Source organism: Kogia breviceps, chromosome 4 (assembly GCF_026419965.1).
Source record: "Kogia breviceps isolate mKogBre1 chromosome 4, mKogBre1 haplotype 1, whole genome shotgun sequence".
In the NCBI taxonomy this organism is placed as follows: domain Eukaryota; kingdom Metazoa; phylum Chordata; class Mammalia; order Artiodactyla; family Physeteridae; genus Kogia; species Kogia breviceps.
Window position 1 is genome coordinate 137,639,841 of NC_081313.1, and position 18,443 is coordinate 137,658,283.

An 18,443-nucleotide genomic window follows, 5' to 3' on the forward strand; every position below is an offset into this window, starting at 1 on the left:
GAGGTTAATCAAGCTCTGGGCTTTAGTTTCCTCATAGCTAAATGGGAGATAATAGCACCCTGCCTCACAGGGTCACTGTGAGGAAAGAAGAGAGAACTCAGGTAGGCACTCAGCACTGCGCTCAGTACGTGTGGTGTGTGCATGGTCAGTAGCAGTTGTTGTTGGTGGTGGTGGCAGATAGTACATATCTTCCTCAACTTACAATAGGGTCACATTCCGAAAACCTCACCATCTGTTGAAAATATCTTAAGTCGAAAATGCATTTAATACACCTAAGCTACCAAACATCACAGCTTAGCCTCGCCAAACTTAAATGTGCTCAGAGCACTTACACTAGGCTACAGTGGGGCACACTCATCTAACACAAAACCTGTTTTATAATAGAGTATGGAACATCTCATGTAATTTATTGGCTACTGCACTAAAAGTGAATAACAGAATAGGTGCAAGTGTATATAGGGTGTTCACCCTTGTGATGGCATGGTTGACTGGGAGCTGTAAGCTGCAGGCCAGTGTTACCAGACAGGACCGTACCACACATCTCTAGCCTAGGAAAGGCTCAAAATTAAAAACTGGATCTACTGCATTCACATCACTCTTACAACATCATAAACTTGAAAAATCGTAATTCAAACCATCCTAATTTGGGGACCAGCTGTACTTTCCAACGATGGCCAGAACCTTATCTCTACATTCGTTTCCAGAAGCCACCTTACAAATTACCACAAACTGAGAGCTTAAAATAAAAGAAATTCGGGCTTCCCTGGTGGCGCAGTGGTTGAGAGTCCGCCTGCCGATGCAGGAGACACGGGTTCGTGCCCTGGTCCGGGAAGATCCCACATGCCGCGGAGCAACTAAGCCCATGAGCCATGGCCGCTGGGCCTGCGCGTCCGGAGCCTGTGCTCCGCAACGGGAGAGGCCACAACAGTGAGAGGCCCGCATACCGCCAAAAAAAAATAAAATAAAATAAATAAAAAATAAAAGAAATTCATTCTCTCACATTTCTGGATGCCAGAAGTCTGAAATCAAGGTGTCAGCTGGGCTCCACTCCCTCTGGAAGCTCTAGAGGGGAATTCCTTCTTTGCCTTTTCCATCTTCCAGAGGCTATGGGTACTCCTCATGGCCGCATCACTCCAACCTCTGCCTCTGTGGTCATATTGCCTGCTCCTCTTCTGTCTATGTCAAATATTTCTCTGCCTGACTCTTATAAAGACACCTGTCATTGGATTTAGGGTCTGCCTAAATAATCCAGGATGATATCCTCATCTCAAGATCCTTAACCTAGTAAAGGTCAAAGAAGGTAACGTTCACAGGTTCCAGGGATTAAGCTGAAGACTTATCTTTTGGGGGCCACCATTCAACCCACAACAATCTCCCATCCTACAAGCTCCTCTAGTACCTTGCAACTCCCCCATGTAGAGGAGATTCTGTGTGCCTTCGCCCTGAATCTAGACAGGATTTTGTGTCTGCCTTCACTAACAGAGTGATGTAGGACTGATGCTACCTGACATCTGAGTCTAGGTCATAACAGCATTAGGCACTTCTACCTCATTTAAGTGGAACATGCATCCTGGAACCCAGCTACCATGAGGACAGGAAGCCCACATTAGCCCACATGGAGAAGCCGCGTGTAGGTGTTCTGGCTTGCACAGGTCACAGTTCACAGACAGCATCAACTGCCCACACATAAGTAAGCAAGCCTCTAGATGATTCTAGCCTCAGCTGTTGAGTCAACTCCAGCCTTGGAGTCTCCCTAGCTCAGGTGTCAGACATCATGGGGGCAGAGGGGAGCCATTTCCACTGAGTTCTGCCCCAACTGGAGAGTCCTGAGCAAAATAAATTATTACTGTTATATTTAGCTGTTAAGTTTTGGGGTGCTTTGCTGCATAGCAATAGATAATGAGACTAATTACTCATTAAATAATTGAATGGGTTAAGATGAGAAAGTTAAAAAAAAACAGTACATGAGATACACTTCCTGGTATTTAGCATCTTGGATTTTTGTCTAACTATAGTGTGGGTACACATAAATACACACACAGTTTTAGAGGAACAAGCGACTCAATCTCTCATTCTGAGTCCAAGAGTATAAGAGGATCCCTTAATTAGAAACTATATAAGCTGCAGAGGACCATTTGTAGAGCATCATTTGGTCAAACTGCATATTTTACAGGTGTGAAGAATAAGGCTCAGAAGCGGTCCCTGACCCTCCCTGCTCAATACAGCTCTTCACCCATCAAAGGTCCACCTTGCTCCTCACTGGGAAGATGAAAAATCTATCACAGTCTCACTACCTACCCAAGTAGAAATACTGAAAAGACGAGAGGAGGAAGAGAACAGGTATAAGGAAAAGGAACAAAGCTGCTAGAAATGTAGTTATTTCCGGCCATCTGTTCATCAGATTATGTGAACCTTTCTGTTAAATTAAGGGTGTTTGAGGGCCTTGAGGTTTTCAAGGTGGTTTTTCCCACCTTAAGCCTATGGCTCCAGGTCTTAAATACTGTCCAGGTCATGGGAAGAAAAGGCACAAATTGTTGTATAGAGGGAAATGAAAAACTTCTCTGTCCATGTTGACGTTGCATGCTCTCCAAGACCTATCTAAGAGGTAGGCTTGAAGATTCTACACTTGTTTTGTAACAAAGACCTTTCTGCAATGGTGGAAATGTTTTCTATCTGCTCTGATGATGATGGTGGCTACTAACCCCATGTAGCTACTGACTGTGTGCAACGTGGCTCGTGTGACTCAGGAACTGAATTTTTCATGTGACTTAATTTTAATACTATATTAGACAATCAGTTCTAGGCAACGTATTTACAAAGCCACTCTGAACTTAGAAATTCTAACTAGTGACACAGGCAACCCAGCTGACTTAAAACTTCATATTCATGACTGTTTCTCTTTCTACAGTCTGAATAAGGTCCTGTCTGCTGTGGAAGGACTGATCCTTAAGTTCACAGTGGTAATATGCCTCTTAGGATTCAGACCATCTCTCCTGTGATTGCTTAATGCCTCAGTAAGAGTACAGAAATCCCCAAGATGTGGTCACAACTTCTGATTTCTGAGAGCCATTCAGAGTTCACAGCTGCATGACCCAAAATACCTAAAAATTCCATCTGTGAGCAGTTACGTGTGATGGAAAAAGACAAATACTTTCAGGGAGATTTTCTGACATTATTTTTCTCAATTCTACAATCACAAAAAGAAATGATTTTTTTTTCTGTACCAATAAGTCTTTATTCATTGTATTTTCCCAAGGAAAAGAAGAGGAAGGGAAAAGGGTCAGCATGTGTGTTACAAAATGATAGCAAATGGGAAAGGAAGTACCTGGCACAGCAAAATCAACCATCAAATAAACACTGCCCAGATGGGGTCGCCAAAGCCCAAGGGGCCTCAGTCTCCTGCAGTTCAGTAATGAGGGGAAGGGATGAGGGAAAGAACAGGTACATGCTTTTCTACCCTCCCTCCTTCCCCATAAATTCAAGATTTCACACAAAGCTTTGGTTTCTAGCAGTAAACATGGAATTACATTCGTCCATCTCCTATTAAACAATCTTGTGGCCACTTCGACTTAAGTTTCTTGCACCCGCAGAGAAGTTCCTGAGTGACTTGCCTATACATTCATCTTTCCTTTTGTGGTCTCCCAATCCCACTTTCTACATGGAAGGCCCCTTCATTGCTCCTCTCTACCCTAGGATTAGAGATTAAAGTAGGTTTTAATCCATCCAAAGACAGCAGGCTGTTTGGCATCAATCACATCATGGCTCAGGAGACTGGGAACAAGTGATGGAGACTTCTTAGCTTCTTCAGGATTTTTGCACAAGTCATTTAATCACAGACACCCCACAAATTAAACGTATAGGTATATGGACTATTTTGTGGGGGGCACAAAGGGGGAAAAGAAAGGGGTAGGAATCCAGTTTTTAGGACAGAAGATCTTGTTTGAAATAGGAAACAGGGGAAGGGGAACACAAAAGAAAGTGTGGTTCAAGACCTCCCACTTCAAGAAGGGGGGCCCCCAAGCTCATGTTTCAGATCTTTTTGGCTGGTGTAGACCCTTTGTCAAAGATGCTTTGGCTATTTTTCTCAATATAAAAAGAAGTTTGTAAACAATAAAACCTCAAAAGAGCATGCAGAAGACCAACACATTATATTTACACAAACTAGGCTACCTAGCAATCACCAAGTCAGCTACTTGTGAAGTCCTACAAAGCCCAGACAAATACAATAACTAGAGGGGGGCAGCAACTGGGGGAGACAAGAACCCAGGATCAGACACACATCACCCAATGCATTCTTGCATTTGCCCCATTACAACACAGTGAGGTAGGTTTGCAGTGATCTCACAGCATGTAAACGACATCCCCTTTTCTCCTTTAGCTACTATGACACTAATCACTGCTGCAGCAGGGCAGGACCCTGGCTCTGGGAACCACAAAGAAGCCATCGCTGGTGGTCTCTCTGGAAGCCAAGGAGGAAAAGCCCAGAATAGTTAAAGATTAAAGATCTTGTCCTTCCTTCATATATCCATCCCTGGGCAGCTCAAGGTGAGTACAGAGGAATCGTTCTTAAAACCTGTCCTTACCAACTCACAGTTTTTACAAAAACATACACAATATACCCTGTTGTGTATGGTAGGCCTAGCTCAACCCAGTGAAGGATGGATCTGGTATGAAAAGCGAGTCCTGTGCCCTGGGATTAGAGGTCTGGAACAGGAATCCTTTATCACACATACAGATGACCTCTGCCTAATCTTGGCTTCCCCTCTCTGCACCTTTTACCTGGCCCAGCCTCTCCTAACCTCTCTGTACCACCTTTTCCTGTTCTGACCAATTTCCAATCTTTCAGTAGAAGGAGACCAAGTCATGAGGCAACCCAGTTAAAACCTAGTCTCCCATGAAACACAGAAGTTGGAGGGGTTTCAAGAGGACACTGTGGCACAAAAGCCAGCTCTAGTTGGCAAAAATGAGGTAGTTCGATAGGCTATACGCTCCAAACAGTTGTTCCCTCTGGTGATACAGTAACAAAAAGTATTCCTGCTGTGCAGACCCGGAGCTGCTGCCGACTTATCCCTGAGACTGCTCACGTACCTGAGAACACAGTGCAGGAATGAGGGCACTCATTAAATTAGATTAAAATACACAAAAATACAAAGCCAGAATATTTCTAGTATGAAAAAAAAGTTAAAATGCACAAGATACGTCATTCACACACAGCTAGTGCAGTTGGCATCCTGGAGAAAGTGGGACCCAAGGTACAGTCATCCAAGGGAGCAAATAAATAAAATTTCATTGGCCCAGAATGGAGTGGGAGTGGGCTTAGAAGCAGCAGGTCTGCAGCTGTTCCCTCGACCCCCCTTTTGCTTATCATCACAACCCACTGCTTGGGACAGTGGTCAGCACTCTATCCCAGGAGGGGGTTATGAGGAGACAGGATGTGGAAAACCGTGCCTTACCCCTGAGATATTTCCTCCTACAGAAGGTAGTGGCTTGTGGGTTGGGTCCATCAATCTGGTCTCATGCTTAATCTTTTCACTCTGGCATGGGAAATATTATTCCATATCCTTCTTGAAGAGTAAAACAACTTCCCTATCCAGGCCACTTTCAAAAGCTGGAGATTCTGGGCGTGGAGACTCAGATAAAGCATGCAGGAAGGGTTAGCCCCCAAAGCCCTCACGTGCATTTGGATAGAGCATGATTGCGGTTTCTTTGCCTCACCCCTTCCGCCCACCAAAAGGGAAGAGGGGGTGACACTGTAGATCCCGGCCTGAGATATATGGCAGTGCCAGCTGCCCCCTACCCACACTGTCCCCCTTTTCTCCACTCTGTCCATTGATGCCTGTTCCTGAAAACTTTCTGATCACAAATGGATAGCCTCCACCCACTGTGGCTCAATTCTGGGCCTCTGGGAGCAGGGCAGGGCTATGGATCTCTTCTTCCTCCTCCTGAAAGTAGGCTGGCTTTCCCTGGGAGCTTGGTGGGCCTTCAGGGGACATGAGGCTACCATATGGTTGATGCTCTGGCAAAAGTGGCACTCTTTGGGCTGCGGTGGCAGTTTGCATTCCTTGGCATGATGGCCTAGACCTCCACAGTTGTAGCAGCTATCGCCCTTTGATCTGCGTTTCTGCATGTTCTTCCCTTTGGGCCGCCTCTCGTTCCCAGTACAGAACATCCCACCAGGGCCGGTGACTCATAGATTCCAGGCCCTTGGCAGACTTCTTAAAGGTGAACTCCATGGCCTCACCCTCCTTCAGGCTCCGGAAGCCCTCCACGTGCAGCTTACTCTGGTGCACAAAGACATCCACAGGAGGCTCGAGTGCAACCCCCGCGCGGGCAGTCACGGACAGGAAGCCGAATCCCATGTGCACGTTGAACCACTTACAGATGCCGCGTCCTCCTGCGCCTCAGCGCCAACACCTGCAAACTGCTGGTTTGACACAGAGCTCATGGTAGTCAGCTGAGCCCGTGCAGCCCCGGACCCCCGGTCGGCGGGCTGCTGGCCCCAGAGAAGTCCGGAGGCAAAGGGCAAAAACTGAATTTTGAGTGTATGAAAAGGACAGTAAGTGGGAAAGGTCATGAATATTATCCAAATAGGCTAACGTTGCATAGTGATTTATTTATAATTGGCACTCAAGTTTCCCAGCGTGACCTCTCAGGAGTGTATACAATTTGCATCCTATTGAACTCGACTAGCGTCAGCCCCCCACTCTCCTCCTTCCCCACCCTGTCCTTTCTCTTCAGACGCTGGGCTCTCAACACCGAAACCACAGTGTCTGAGGCATCCCATCAGTTTAACACCCATGCTTCAGGCTACAATCACCACTCAAAGGGTTTCTCCATCCTTTAAGACTCAAACCAAGGAGTCTTCCAAGGCCTTTTAGTTTTAGCTAATTTCTTCTTTCACACTCCCTTAAAAGATTTGTCATTTGGGGGAACGTATTGTTTTTTCTTCCTAGTAAATTATGATCTATTAAAGTAGAGGATTTTCTTTATTATAACTTTAATGACCAGACAAACCAGTGTACCGCACAGTGTGCTTAAGAAATACCAATTGAATTGCAGCAAATGTGCCCAATAAATTGTACAAATTTGTAACAAGCTTGGTTCATAGCATTTTGCAGCAATTATAAGGACCAAAATCATCCTTGAGGATTTGCATTCTTACAAAAGGTATAAAACACAGTAAGCTTCAAACGAAACAGGACATGACAGAGCTGTATCCCAGGACTATTTCTGGAACAGAGTGGAATTCTGTCCTTTGTTTTTCTGCATTAAAATGTTCATGCCGCCTTAAAAAACAACATTTTTGGCCATTTTTCAGCTTGATGAATTTGAGCTAATGGATGAAAAAGTGACTGTCAGACACAGAGCACTGAGAGATGGAAGCACAGTGTTCTCAACATGAAAAGCCATTCCAAGTTCCCAAGTGACGCTGGCATCCGAGCTGAAGCAAATGCTACTCACACACACACAATATATTCATTAACAGTGTTAAGTGAAAAGTATAACTAAAGCCAATAATATCATTTTCTCCCATTTGCTGAGCAAATCTGTATATTAACTAGGATCATGTTTCCTGCTTCTCTTCTATTTCACACTCCTGACTCATGTAATTAAAATACAGCAAGCAGTTGATATACAGGAAGGAGTGTCTGTATTAAAAATACCTTTTCATAATCAAATTTAAGCACTCATCTTATTCATGATCTGTCTACCTTAATAAATCAACTAATACTTCACTTTAAAAGCCATATAAAGCTCTATTAACCCATCTTTACACACTTTAAAGTGTCAGGCTATTCATAATTTTTTCCCATTCATTTATTCAATAAATATTCTAAATATCTAGTACATGCTAAGCAACATATTTAAAGCTGTGGATATAAAAATGAATAGTTTAAGGTTATAGTCCCTGTTGGGGAAACAGACAGGAAAATAAAATAACACCATACTGCACGTCCCCCCGCTGCAGGACACCAGGTACAGCAAATACAAAAGAGGGAGTCTTCACCTTAACCTGGAAAGACTTCTGAGATCACATAAGAAATAAGAGAAAAGCTTTAAAAGGGCAATGTTTATTAAAGATCAAGTGCAGGTGTGATTTTCAAGTGAATTGCTGACCTAGCCGGAGGGAAGTTCTGGCCTGGCTGCTCAAGGAACAGGACTCTGACTCCATGACTTTGCCCACTCAGGTCACAGCTGATAAGGCATCTCACATGACATATAAGCAAGCACAATGTGGTGTGCACAATCTGCTGAGCCAGTGCTGTTCCCTCTCTGGTATTTCACCTGGGTAACAACAGACTGGGGCAGGTAGAGGTGGGAGCTGAAGGGGAAAGTCATTAACAGAGAAAAGGTGAAAGGCACATGAATGTTGAAGATGCAAGGAAGCAGGAAACCTGAATAAACACAGCACCACAAAGGTAGAGGGATCCTGGTCTGCCAACAGAAACAAATGTTCCAGGGCAAGACCAAGGCCACGTGGTCCAGGAAAGCCAGAAGGTGGGCATCCCCAGAGCTGCCTTTGGTTCCTGACAGTGAGGCTGTGAGGTCCACTCATGCACCCAGGAGACCCCCTTTCCCGTTCCCTCTGCATGTGTATCCTCACTCCCCTCTACTTGAGTTAGTTTGACTGGGTAACGGTTCCTCGCGCCTTCTCCAAACAGATGATGTATTAGTGTTCTGAGTTATGGAACGCACCACCCATTCTTGCTGGCTTTTACTGTTTTACAATGTGTCCAATTTACAAATATTAGAATGCCTTCCTCTGACCCTCAGTGGATCTTTATCTTACTTTAGGGTAAATAAATCATGTTTTAGACATTGCACTGAACAAATTCAATTTGTCTTCATGAAAAATAGCACTTGGAAAATGGGCAACACAGTGTACTGATGAAGAGTGTGGGCTGAAGAGCCAGACTCCCTGCGACCCTATCCCAGCTTCATCACTCACAAACGGTGTGACCTTGGACAAGTTACTGCACTTCGTGGAGCCTCCTATTCCCCATCGGTAAAATATGGGTAACAGTGGCACCTACCTCATAGGATTTTTAATGGGAATTATACAGGAAAATTTAAAAATTCTGTACAAGTTTTTATTAAACAAGTGGACATTCATTTCTTAAATAATCACAAATACAGTGGTTTGAATTTTGTAATTTTGATGAATGGCAAGGGAAAGAGAAGTTAGGGGATCTATTAAACACAGGTATAGCTAGCTATAATTTATCAAGGACCTATCATGTGCCCAGCACTGACCAAGTACTTGACATCCATCATCTCATGAATGTGGTCTGCACAAAACTGTCACATGTGTTTGACAATTCACAAACACATATTGAAAGCTGACTGCATACCAGGCACTGGGTCATGCCTACAAAGATGAATAGAACGTAATGCCTGCTCCTGAGAAATTCCCGGCACGGCTGGAGTGCTGAAGCTGGATCAGGCAACCTCGCATCTACTTTGGTTCCATCATCTGCAAAATGAGGATGTGTGAGGCGGTGACTCCTTAGGTTCCTACTTCATCTAATGATGAATAATTTCACACTCACTGGACTAAGAGATCAATGCCACCTATTGAAAATCCCCAAAGCCTTTTAAGTTTTTCCACTCAGGAACCACTTGTGCTAAATGATACTGTAGACGATCAATACTGCAGTATTTGGGGAGGTCTTTGAGGCCAAGTTATTTGGATTGGGCTGCTGGAATGCTTTGTCAGAAGCATCAGCCCTCTAGTGAGTGAGATCTCACATGGTCAAGGCGAAGTTCAAAAGACACAACTGTAGTGTTCAAACAGGAAGATGCCTTGCAGTCCTCAAGTACACCTGCTTCAATGCATTCATTTCTTCACTGAGCCCCAGAGGGAAAAGGTGATGTAGTTCATGGCCCACTAGGTGTCCAGTTCCTTGACACTTGTGCTAGGGCTCTCTGCACTGCCCCACAGTATGTCACACAGATTAATAAACCAGGCTCCACACTCAGACTGCTTGGATTCAAATCCCTACTCTGGCACTTTTTAGCTTTGTGATCCCAAATCCAGTTATTGAGCCTCTCTCCTCCCTGTGAAGTTGGTATCATAATAATACCTAGCCACATAAGGATTAAGTTAGACAATACTTATAAGTTGCTATGGCATAGAGTCTGGTGCAAAATGAGCCTTCAGTAAATGATGAGGTGATGGTGATGGTGATGATGATGATGATGATGGCAAACACTAACATAAAGCACCTACTGTGTGCCAAGCTCCATTTCTAAGCACTTTACATGCATCACCTCATTGATTCTTCATAACAATCCTATGAACAGGTAGGTATTGCTATTACTCCCAGTATATTGCAGCACAGAGAGGTTGTGAAATTTGCCAAAGTAAGTAGCAGAACCAAGATGTGTACCTAGAGCATGCGTCCAGAGTCTGAGCCCCTAACCACTGCCATGTGGTATGGGGTCTCACATGACTTTCTGTTGCTGGCACCGACTCTTGCTATGGGTGAGTGGCTGCTATACGTACACGCTTAACGTGCATTAACTCATGGAGTCTACACACCAACCTATGCCACAGATAGTATTATTAAGTTTATATTAAATGTTTACATAAACTTGACAAGGGGCTAAAACAAAAGTGAAGGCAGTGAAGGGAGAGGCTCATCGGCTGTAGGGCAAAGAGAACTGAGTTAAGGACTGAACAGCCAGAACTACTGCAAACTACTCCAGGCAGGAAATGTCAGTGGATGTCTCGGCTGGGAGGGAAATGTGTGATCGGAGGACACAGGGTGGGTAACAAATATGATGAACCATTCTGGCAGCTTTAGAGTTTTGTTGAAAAGCCAGGTCTTTGGAGCAGTTAGCAGGAGCAGGTAAAGTGTGGTGGAAACGGACGGGCTTTGAAGTCAAGCACCCGTTCTTTACTTACTAGCTCTGTCTTCTAGGAAGTCACTCAACTTCTCTGAGCCTTGCATTTTATTTTACTAAAATGGAGATTATAATACCTAATTTGTAGAGTTGTTTGGCAAATTAAAAGAGAGATTTTTTTAACTGCCAAGCACAGTGACTGGCACAGAACACACTTAAATTCTAGTCCTCTCGTAAAGTACAGGGTGTGATAAACTAGGACAGGTTAACCTGCAGGTGTTTATAACATAGGTAAACCAAACACTCCTTCAAGTAGGGAAAAATAATAGAGAAGAGTAGGAGAGAATAATGATGTCCTGCTTAATAATGAACGCCATAATAATCTGCTAAAAGCAGAGGAGAGAAAATTCGTTTTTCTTCTGATATACATTTGGGACAAAGAAAACATGGTTGGACGTTTTTCCAGATTGTTATAATGTAAGGACTCTTCCAGCATATACCCCTGGGGATGGCAGAAAATGCAAGTCTTGACAGAAAAGAAAATTCTGGATGTCCAATCTTGGATAAATTGCCAAGTCCTCAGAAACACTTTCAGATGACATCACTGTCTTGGTTTGTCATTACTCAGAGGGTTTGATTACAGTGTGAGCTTTTCCAAATGCCAAATTATCAAACATTCCAGGTTTACAAAATAATCACCGTTTCCTATTGACAATCCTTGCATAAAGTGCTTAACTGTTGTCACATTGATTTCCTATGTTCGTTCACCCCACCATCACCAATGTAACATTGGTTAAAACCTCATTCTTTCTCAAGATCTTCACTGTCAGTAAATTATTATTTGTGGAAAAGAATTATAATTCTAAAAGAATGTGTATTATACTGTAATTGATAGAGAATATGCTTTTTTTTTCTTTTTTTTTTTTTTTTTTTTGCGGTACGCGGGCCTCTCACTGCTGTGGCCTCTCCCGTTGCAGAGCACAGGCTCCGGACGCACAGGCTCAGCGGCCATGGCTCACGGGCCCAGCAGCTCCGCGGCCTGTGGGATCTTCCCGGATCAGGGCACGAACCCACGTCCCCTGCATGGGCAGGCGTGCTCTCAACCACTGCGCCACCAGAGAAGCCCTGAGAATATGCTTTTAACGTGCAGGGAAAGACCAATTTTCTGACACTTCAGCTCTATTTGCTTAAAGGCATTACTGCTATAAAGCACCAATTATGGCTAACCATGGCATTATTCTCACTTTAGTAAGTAGTTGGTTTCATAAAGCTTTAAAAACTCTCAACTTTGGCAATCAATTTAGTTAACTACAGGAAATGGCCTATTTCATATAGATTATTACCTTAATATCATATTGCTCCCCAAGCTCACATACATTCAGAGTGAACTGTCACTCAATATACATTTACATAGACCTCTCACTATTAAGCCTGCCAGATAAAGCACACTCGAGAAGCCATATTTGTATAATATGATGGTTATCAGGGTTTGAGTTCATATTCTCCACCACATCCACCCTCAAATCTGTCGGGTTCTATAAATTAACTTTACCCAAAACTAGCTAAAAATAACAAAAAGAGCCCCAAACAGGGAATTAGGGGGATTCACAAGTCCCAGCTAAGTTCCAGTGGGAAGGTAATGAATTCTATCCTGTTTTATTTCGGTCCTACCATCCAACCTTCTCACCAGCCAGAACCTGGGAGTATTCCAGTGTGTCTTCCAATCCCTCAACTCTTATATCCAAGCAGTAGATGAGATGTGTTGCTTCCATCTTTAAAATGTTTCTTGAATCTTTACTCTCCATTCTACTGCCCTAACTTCAGTCTTCTCCTATTTTATATTACAACACAGAAGGTTTTCTACTTTAAGTCTTTTGAAATACAAAATAAAAACATCACAGAACATGCATATCGACAAAAGACAACTATGGTCCCTTGGATTTAAGACCAAACAGACTCAGGACACCTTTCAGAGGCCCAAACTCTGAGAAACTTTCTCCATTATATTGCATCCTCACCTGAACAAGTATCTAGACTACAAATCTGATCACATCTTTCTCTCTCTGCTGCTAAAGATACTTCTCTGAAGTTTGCTCGTCTATAAAGTAAGCCCAAGTTCAACAAGTGTTTACCTACTCTGATTCAGAAGTAGAAGCTAATGTGCTCCAACAGTCTAGAACATTTTATCTTAGACCCCTACAATCCCATGGAAATGGACCTGTATCATCTTCCAAACTTAATATTGCAATACAGAAGCTTAGTTTCCTAGCATTTACTGCAATTATTAAAAAGTGAGCCATTCTCCATCATTAAAAAGCCCACAAAATAATAAATGCTGGAGAGGGTGTGGGGAAAAGGAAACCCTCCTACACTGTTGGTGGGAATGTAAGCTGGTACAGACACTATGGAGAACAGCATGGAGGTCCAGCAAAAAATTTAAAATAGGGTCACCATATGATCCAGCAATCCCACTCCTGGGCATATATCCAGACAAAACTATAATTCAAAAAGAAACGTGTGCCCCTATGTTCATAGCAGCACTATGTAAAATAGCTAAGACATAGAAACAACCTAAATGTCCACTGACAGATGAATGGATAAATAAGATGTACATATATACACTGCAATACTACCAAACCTTAAAAAAGAAAGAAAGAATGTCATTTGCAGCAACATGGATGGACCTAGAGATTATAATACTAAGTGAAGTCAGAAAGAGGAAGACAAATACCATGTATTATCACTTATATGTGGAATTTAAAATATGATGGAAATGAACCTATCTATGAAACAGAAAAAGACTCACAGACATAGAGAATAGACTTGTGGTTGTCAAGGGGAAGGGAGTCGGGGACAGATGGATTGGGAGTTTGGAGTTAGCAGATGCAAACTAGTATATACAGAATGTATATAGAATGGATACCAAACAAGGTCCTACTGTATAGCACAGGGAACTATATTTGTATCCTGTGATAAACCACAATGGAAAAGAATATTAAAAAGAACATATATATATGTATAACTGAACCTCTTTGCTCTACTGAAGAAATTTACACAACATTGTAAATCAACCATACTTCAATTAAAAAAATGAGCCATTCTGATGCATTGTTTCTAACCATGGTTTACAGAATCCTCAGGAGTCAAGTACCTATAGCCCCTCCCACGAGTGACGAATTGAGGCCCACGGAAAAGAGGTGCAGCCCTTGCTATTCTCAAAGTTCACTCTGCCTGGGAAACACACATAAAAGGTATTATCTGGAGTGATCAGTATAATAATAAATACATAAATGGGGCTACAGAAGCATGAAGGAGAGGTTGTACCAGGCACAAAAGATGGAGAAAAGCAGCCCAAGAAGAAGAAATGGCCTGAGTAAAGGCAAGAAAATTTATCTATGCACAGGGTGTTAAGGATAAAAATAAACTTTATAATTCAGGAAAGGCACATATTTGGATTGTCTATTCTATTTTGAATTTTTACACGAAAACCTTACTCTTAATTGTGTTATGGTCACATTTCCTTATCAAACAGGAGTTCTTTTTATTGCCAGTGTAATGACTTACTTCTGCTATCACAAGAGGAAAAGCAAGTGTTTTCAGGGCAACAGATTACTGCCCACTATGCCATCACTAATAAAAGAAATTATAATATTTGTACTGTTATAATCTCCAGAAAAGCTCTAGGGAAAAACCTCAGAATAACTCCAGAAATCATTTTGCCAGGATTTTCTTTTCATTTGAACTTCAACAAGTAAATGTCCAATCTGTAGAGTGGTCCTAAGTGTAAGAAATTCTTCAAAGAAGCATAAACACAAATTCTTTTAAAACAATGTAACATGGCTACACTCTCGTTTCCATTCTACCCAAGCAGTAGGAAAGAGAACTGCCATCCTGAAAATTGAGGAAATGCTCCATTAACCATAGTAATGACCTACCAGGTGTAAACAGACAGTGAAAATTCTTAGATAATCCCCGAAGACTAATTTTACTCTGATGTTTCAACCCCTACCTCACAAAAACTTTCTTAATCACTACTAAAATTTGGAAAAACTTACTACTTTGGACTCTATCCCATCTTTCTCCTTGGATTATTTACTCAAAGTACTCGTAAGCTACAGACTACAGAAACACGGTTATCAAAATAGAAGGAAAGCATACATGATGGATCATAAAGGAAGGAAAATGCCTCAAAAGTGAATTACAAGCCTCTGAAAAACTGAGATCTAAAAGAAGTCAATCCCTACATGTAATCTGAACAGCAATGTTTTTTCACCAAGATACCAGCTTGCAGGTTATTTGAATCCTATTGCCATCACTTTCCACATTTCTTTTTCTTGCCCCATGCTTTCCCTTCCCTCAAGGAAAGCTAAAGAAAACCATGTGGTTTTACTTACAATTGTGAAGTTCATGACTTTGAGAATCCAGATGGTCATGGCCAAGTTCACCAGGATTAAAATCATCAGGAGTAGTACAAAGAAATACAGGCATCTTTTCCGCCAGCCATAAATCCCCACTTTGTATACCTGTGGCCCCTCGGAGTTGGGCATGGTGCTCCGGTGGTGGGTGTACTGTTCCTGAGGCATCTGAAATAAATGAGAGAAGCACTCACATTAAACTGCTCAGAGAGGGCTTCCCTGGTGGCGCAGTGGTTGGGAGTCCGCCTGCCGATGCAAGGGACACGGGTTCATGCCCCGGTCTGGGAAGATCCCACATGCCGCGGAGCAGCTGGGCTCGTGAGCCATGGCCGCTGAGCCTGAGCGTCCGGAGCCTGTGCTCCGCAACGGGAGAGGCCACAGCAGTGAGAGGCCCGTGTACCGAAAAAAAAACAAAACAAAACAAAACAAAAAACCAAAACTGCTCAGAGAGAGAGTGGGAAAAAAAGGAACGTTAAAAAATCAACCGATGAAGAGATATGGCTGACTGCTGTCTATATGTTTCCACCCTCCTGACAACTCTAAAAAAATCTGTTACCCCTGGACAAAAGTGGCTCCTCTGGATGCTTGCATGAGCTCTCCTGTTTCATGCAGACATCTCTCATGATATGTGCTGAGACAGCCCCATATATATCACAGGAGGAGAGGGACCCACAGGAAGCCATTTTCCAAATGATTCTTAGAATTCCAACATCTTTCTGAGGGAGACACTCAAAGTCCTCAGGGTAAAATTTAGAATTCACCTGAGAAAATAAATTAACCCCAGCAGTTCTTCATGGTGGTATACTACTACTACTTAGGCAATTGATTTGGGGAAGGGGGGAGGTAAAATTATCTCATATGCAATCATTCTGTATTGCCAAAAAGTTAGTGGCAAAAGTAACAAATTTGATCTTCCCTCCATTCCAGAGTTCAAAGGGGTGCTGATGGGCACATAGATTAAGCCTCACTTGACTCAGGGATCTTCCAAAGGTGATAGCCTGTGCTTAAATGCTTCCCTTGACAGAGATCTCATTACCCTTTTCAAGGAGTCCTTATGAGTTAGACAATTCTAATTGCTATCAACACATTTATGTAATAAACATAAAAGAGGCTCAAAGTCAAGTAAGGCGTGAACATGCCTTCCAGGAGCTTGCAGGCTAATGGGGAGAACAAACTAGTTAAACAGTGATAATAGCAGAGTGAGATAAATTAGAAAAAAAATCTACCAATATTAAGGAATATTCGAATCCCCTTTAAAGTAAGGAAGCTTTCCCAAACCCGCTGTTGACACAAGTTTTCTTTATACTAGCACTGCTAATTAGGTACCAACACATATCTAAGTAAGCTTATCACTTCTATAAAATTCTCCAACCAAAACAAATTTTAAAATTAAATACAAACAAAGCTGCCAACGCATATCATTCAAAATGAGAAATAACTGCTACTGAGAAGAACGATGATTTGCAAAACTAAACAGCGTAATGTGGTACCAAGGGCTTTAGCACCGCATCTTCTGAGCACAGCATCCCTACTCTGCCATGAACCATGTGACAACATGGCCTCTACTGCTTTTCTCCATTCAACTGACTGCACAAGCTTTATTTTGAGATTTTTACTTCATTTGGCCCTCACATAGGCAGACTGCCTTCTCTAGGAATAAGGCCTGTCTCTGCTTATTTTCATCTTAGTCAATAGCACTTACATTAGTGATATATGGTGCCAAAGTGACCATGGTGACAAACAAATTGTAGGCCCTAAAATCATATCCTTGGTTATGAGGTCATCTTCCAGATGGTTCAGAATATACTTATTGTACGGTTTTTAGATAATCACTAAAATGCACATACAAAATCTAAAAATACCTCAGAGAACTCATGGCCTTTAGGCATCAGTGGAATTTCATGTGAAAAACCAAGTAAATTCTTACTTAAGGTCAACTCAAATGCTCAGTGAAGATCGACATACATCTATGTCATTGTGAATACTCCCCTAGCACAAAAATCAGGCCCTAATATGAGTATATGTTCAGACATATGTGAGTGGAATGAATACGTGAAAAAAATGAATGCATAAATGATGAATGAATGAATGATTTCCCATCCACTATGAAATCTGCTGCCATCTGGGTGTGTACAATAGTCCAAGCCAAACACCAGGGGGAACTTCTTGTTAGTATCCTTGCAAATTTCCACTTCAGTCTCCCAAAGCCCTGGCTTCCCAACCAAGCACTGAGCTTCAAACTATGAAGGGATCTCAGTTGTATTACTCAGCCCCTTACAATCCTGCAGATCAGGGCTGTGTTGTAGCAACATGGGAACACAGCAATGTCATCTCTCACTGGCCTTTTCACACACTAAGATCAATAAGAAGGGAAAATAAATGTCTTACAAGTCTGAAGGAAATTAGGCTTTTCTGTTCCATTAAATCATATTCTGTAAATTAAGGAAATAATCACAAACTCTTAGAATCCTATTTGCAAGGTCCTTTGATTCTAATCAATTAATTCTATGAGTCAGTTGACTTAAGACTAGAGAAGCTGACACACTTGTGCACAGCTCCAGGGGTTGTGGCAGGGCAAGGACAAGAATTGTAGTCTTTGACCCTTGCAGGTGTGATGAACAGTGAGAAATTTTTTTTTTTAATTTATTTCTTTATTTATCTTTTGGCTGTGTTGGGTCTTTGTTGTTGCACATGGGCTTTCGCTAGTTGCGGCAAGTGGGGGGCCACTCTTCGTTGCCGTGCACAGGCTTCTCGTTGCAGTGGCTTCTCTTATCACAGAGCACAGGCTCTAGGCACGCGGGCTCAGTAGCTGTGGTGCACGGGCTTAGTTGTTCCAGAGCATGTGGGATCTTCCCGGACCAGGGCTCGAACCCGTGTCCCCTGCATTGGCAGGAGGATTCTTAACCACTGCGCCACCAGGGAAGTCCAAGTGAGAAATTCTTGACAAATGAGTGTACAGAAGCTAGTGATATTGCCAGCACACCAGGTGCCTTTTCTCTGACATTTATCCCAACCGATGGGGGCATTACATAATTTAGCTATAAAATGGAAATGACATGGTCAATAAATATTTATCAGGCTGTGGATATGGACATCATACGTGTGATTTTTTTTTCATACACAGATTATTAGAACTTGACAGATGCAATGATTATTTCCACTCTGATTTTGCGATCCTGA

At 42.5% G+C, this 18,443-nt stretch overlaps 1 protein-coding gene and 1 pseudogene across 2 annotated transcripts in view; both read right to left on the minus strand.

The window, feature by feature from the left end:
* SGCD (sarcoglycan delta) overlaps nucleotides 1–18,443 on the minus strand; it is a 1,028,538-nt gene that overhangs the window by 389,280 nt on the left and 620,815 nt on the right. For both annotated transcript variants that reach the window (XM_067032014.1, XM_059062959.2), the window contains one exon: nucleotides 15,243–15,431. In XM_067032014.1, the coding sequence (XP_066888115.1) occupies nucleotides 15,243–15,431 (189 nt within the window). The remainder of the gene's footprint in view (nucleotides 1–15,242; nucleotides 15,432–18,443) is intronic.
* Nucleotides 5,889–6,445, minus strand: LOC131756136 (protein lin-28 homolog A pseudogene; annotated as a pseudogene).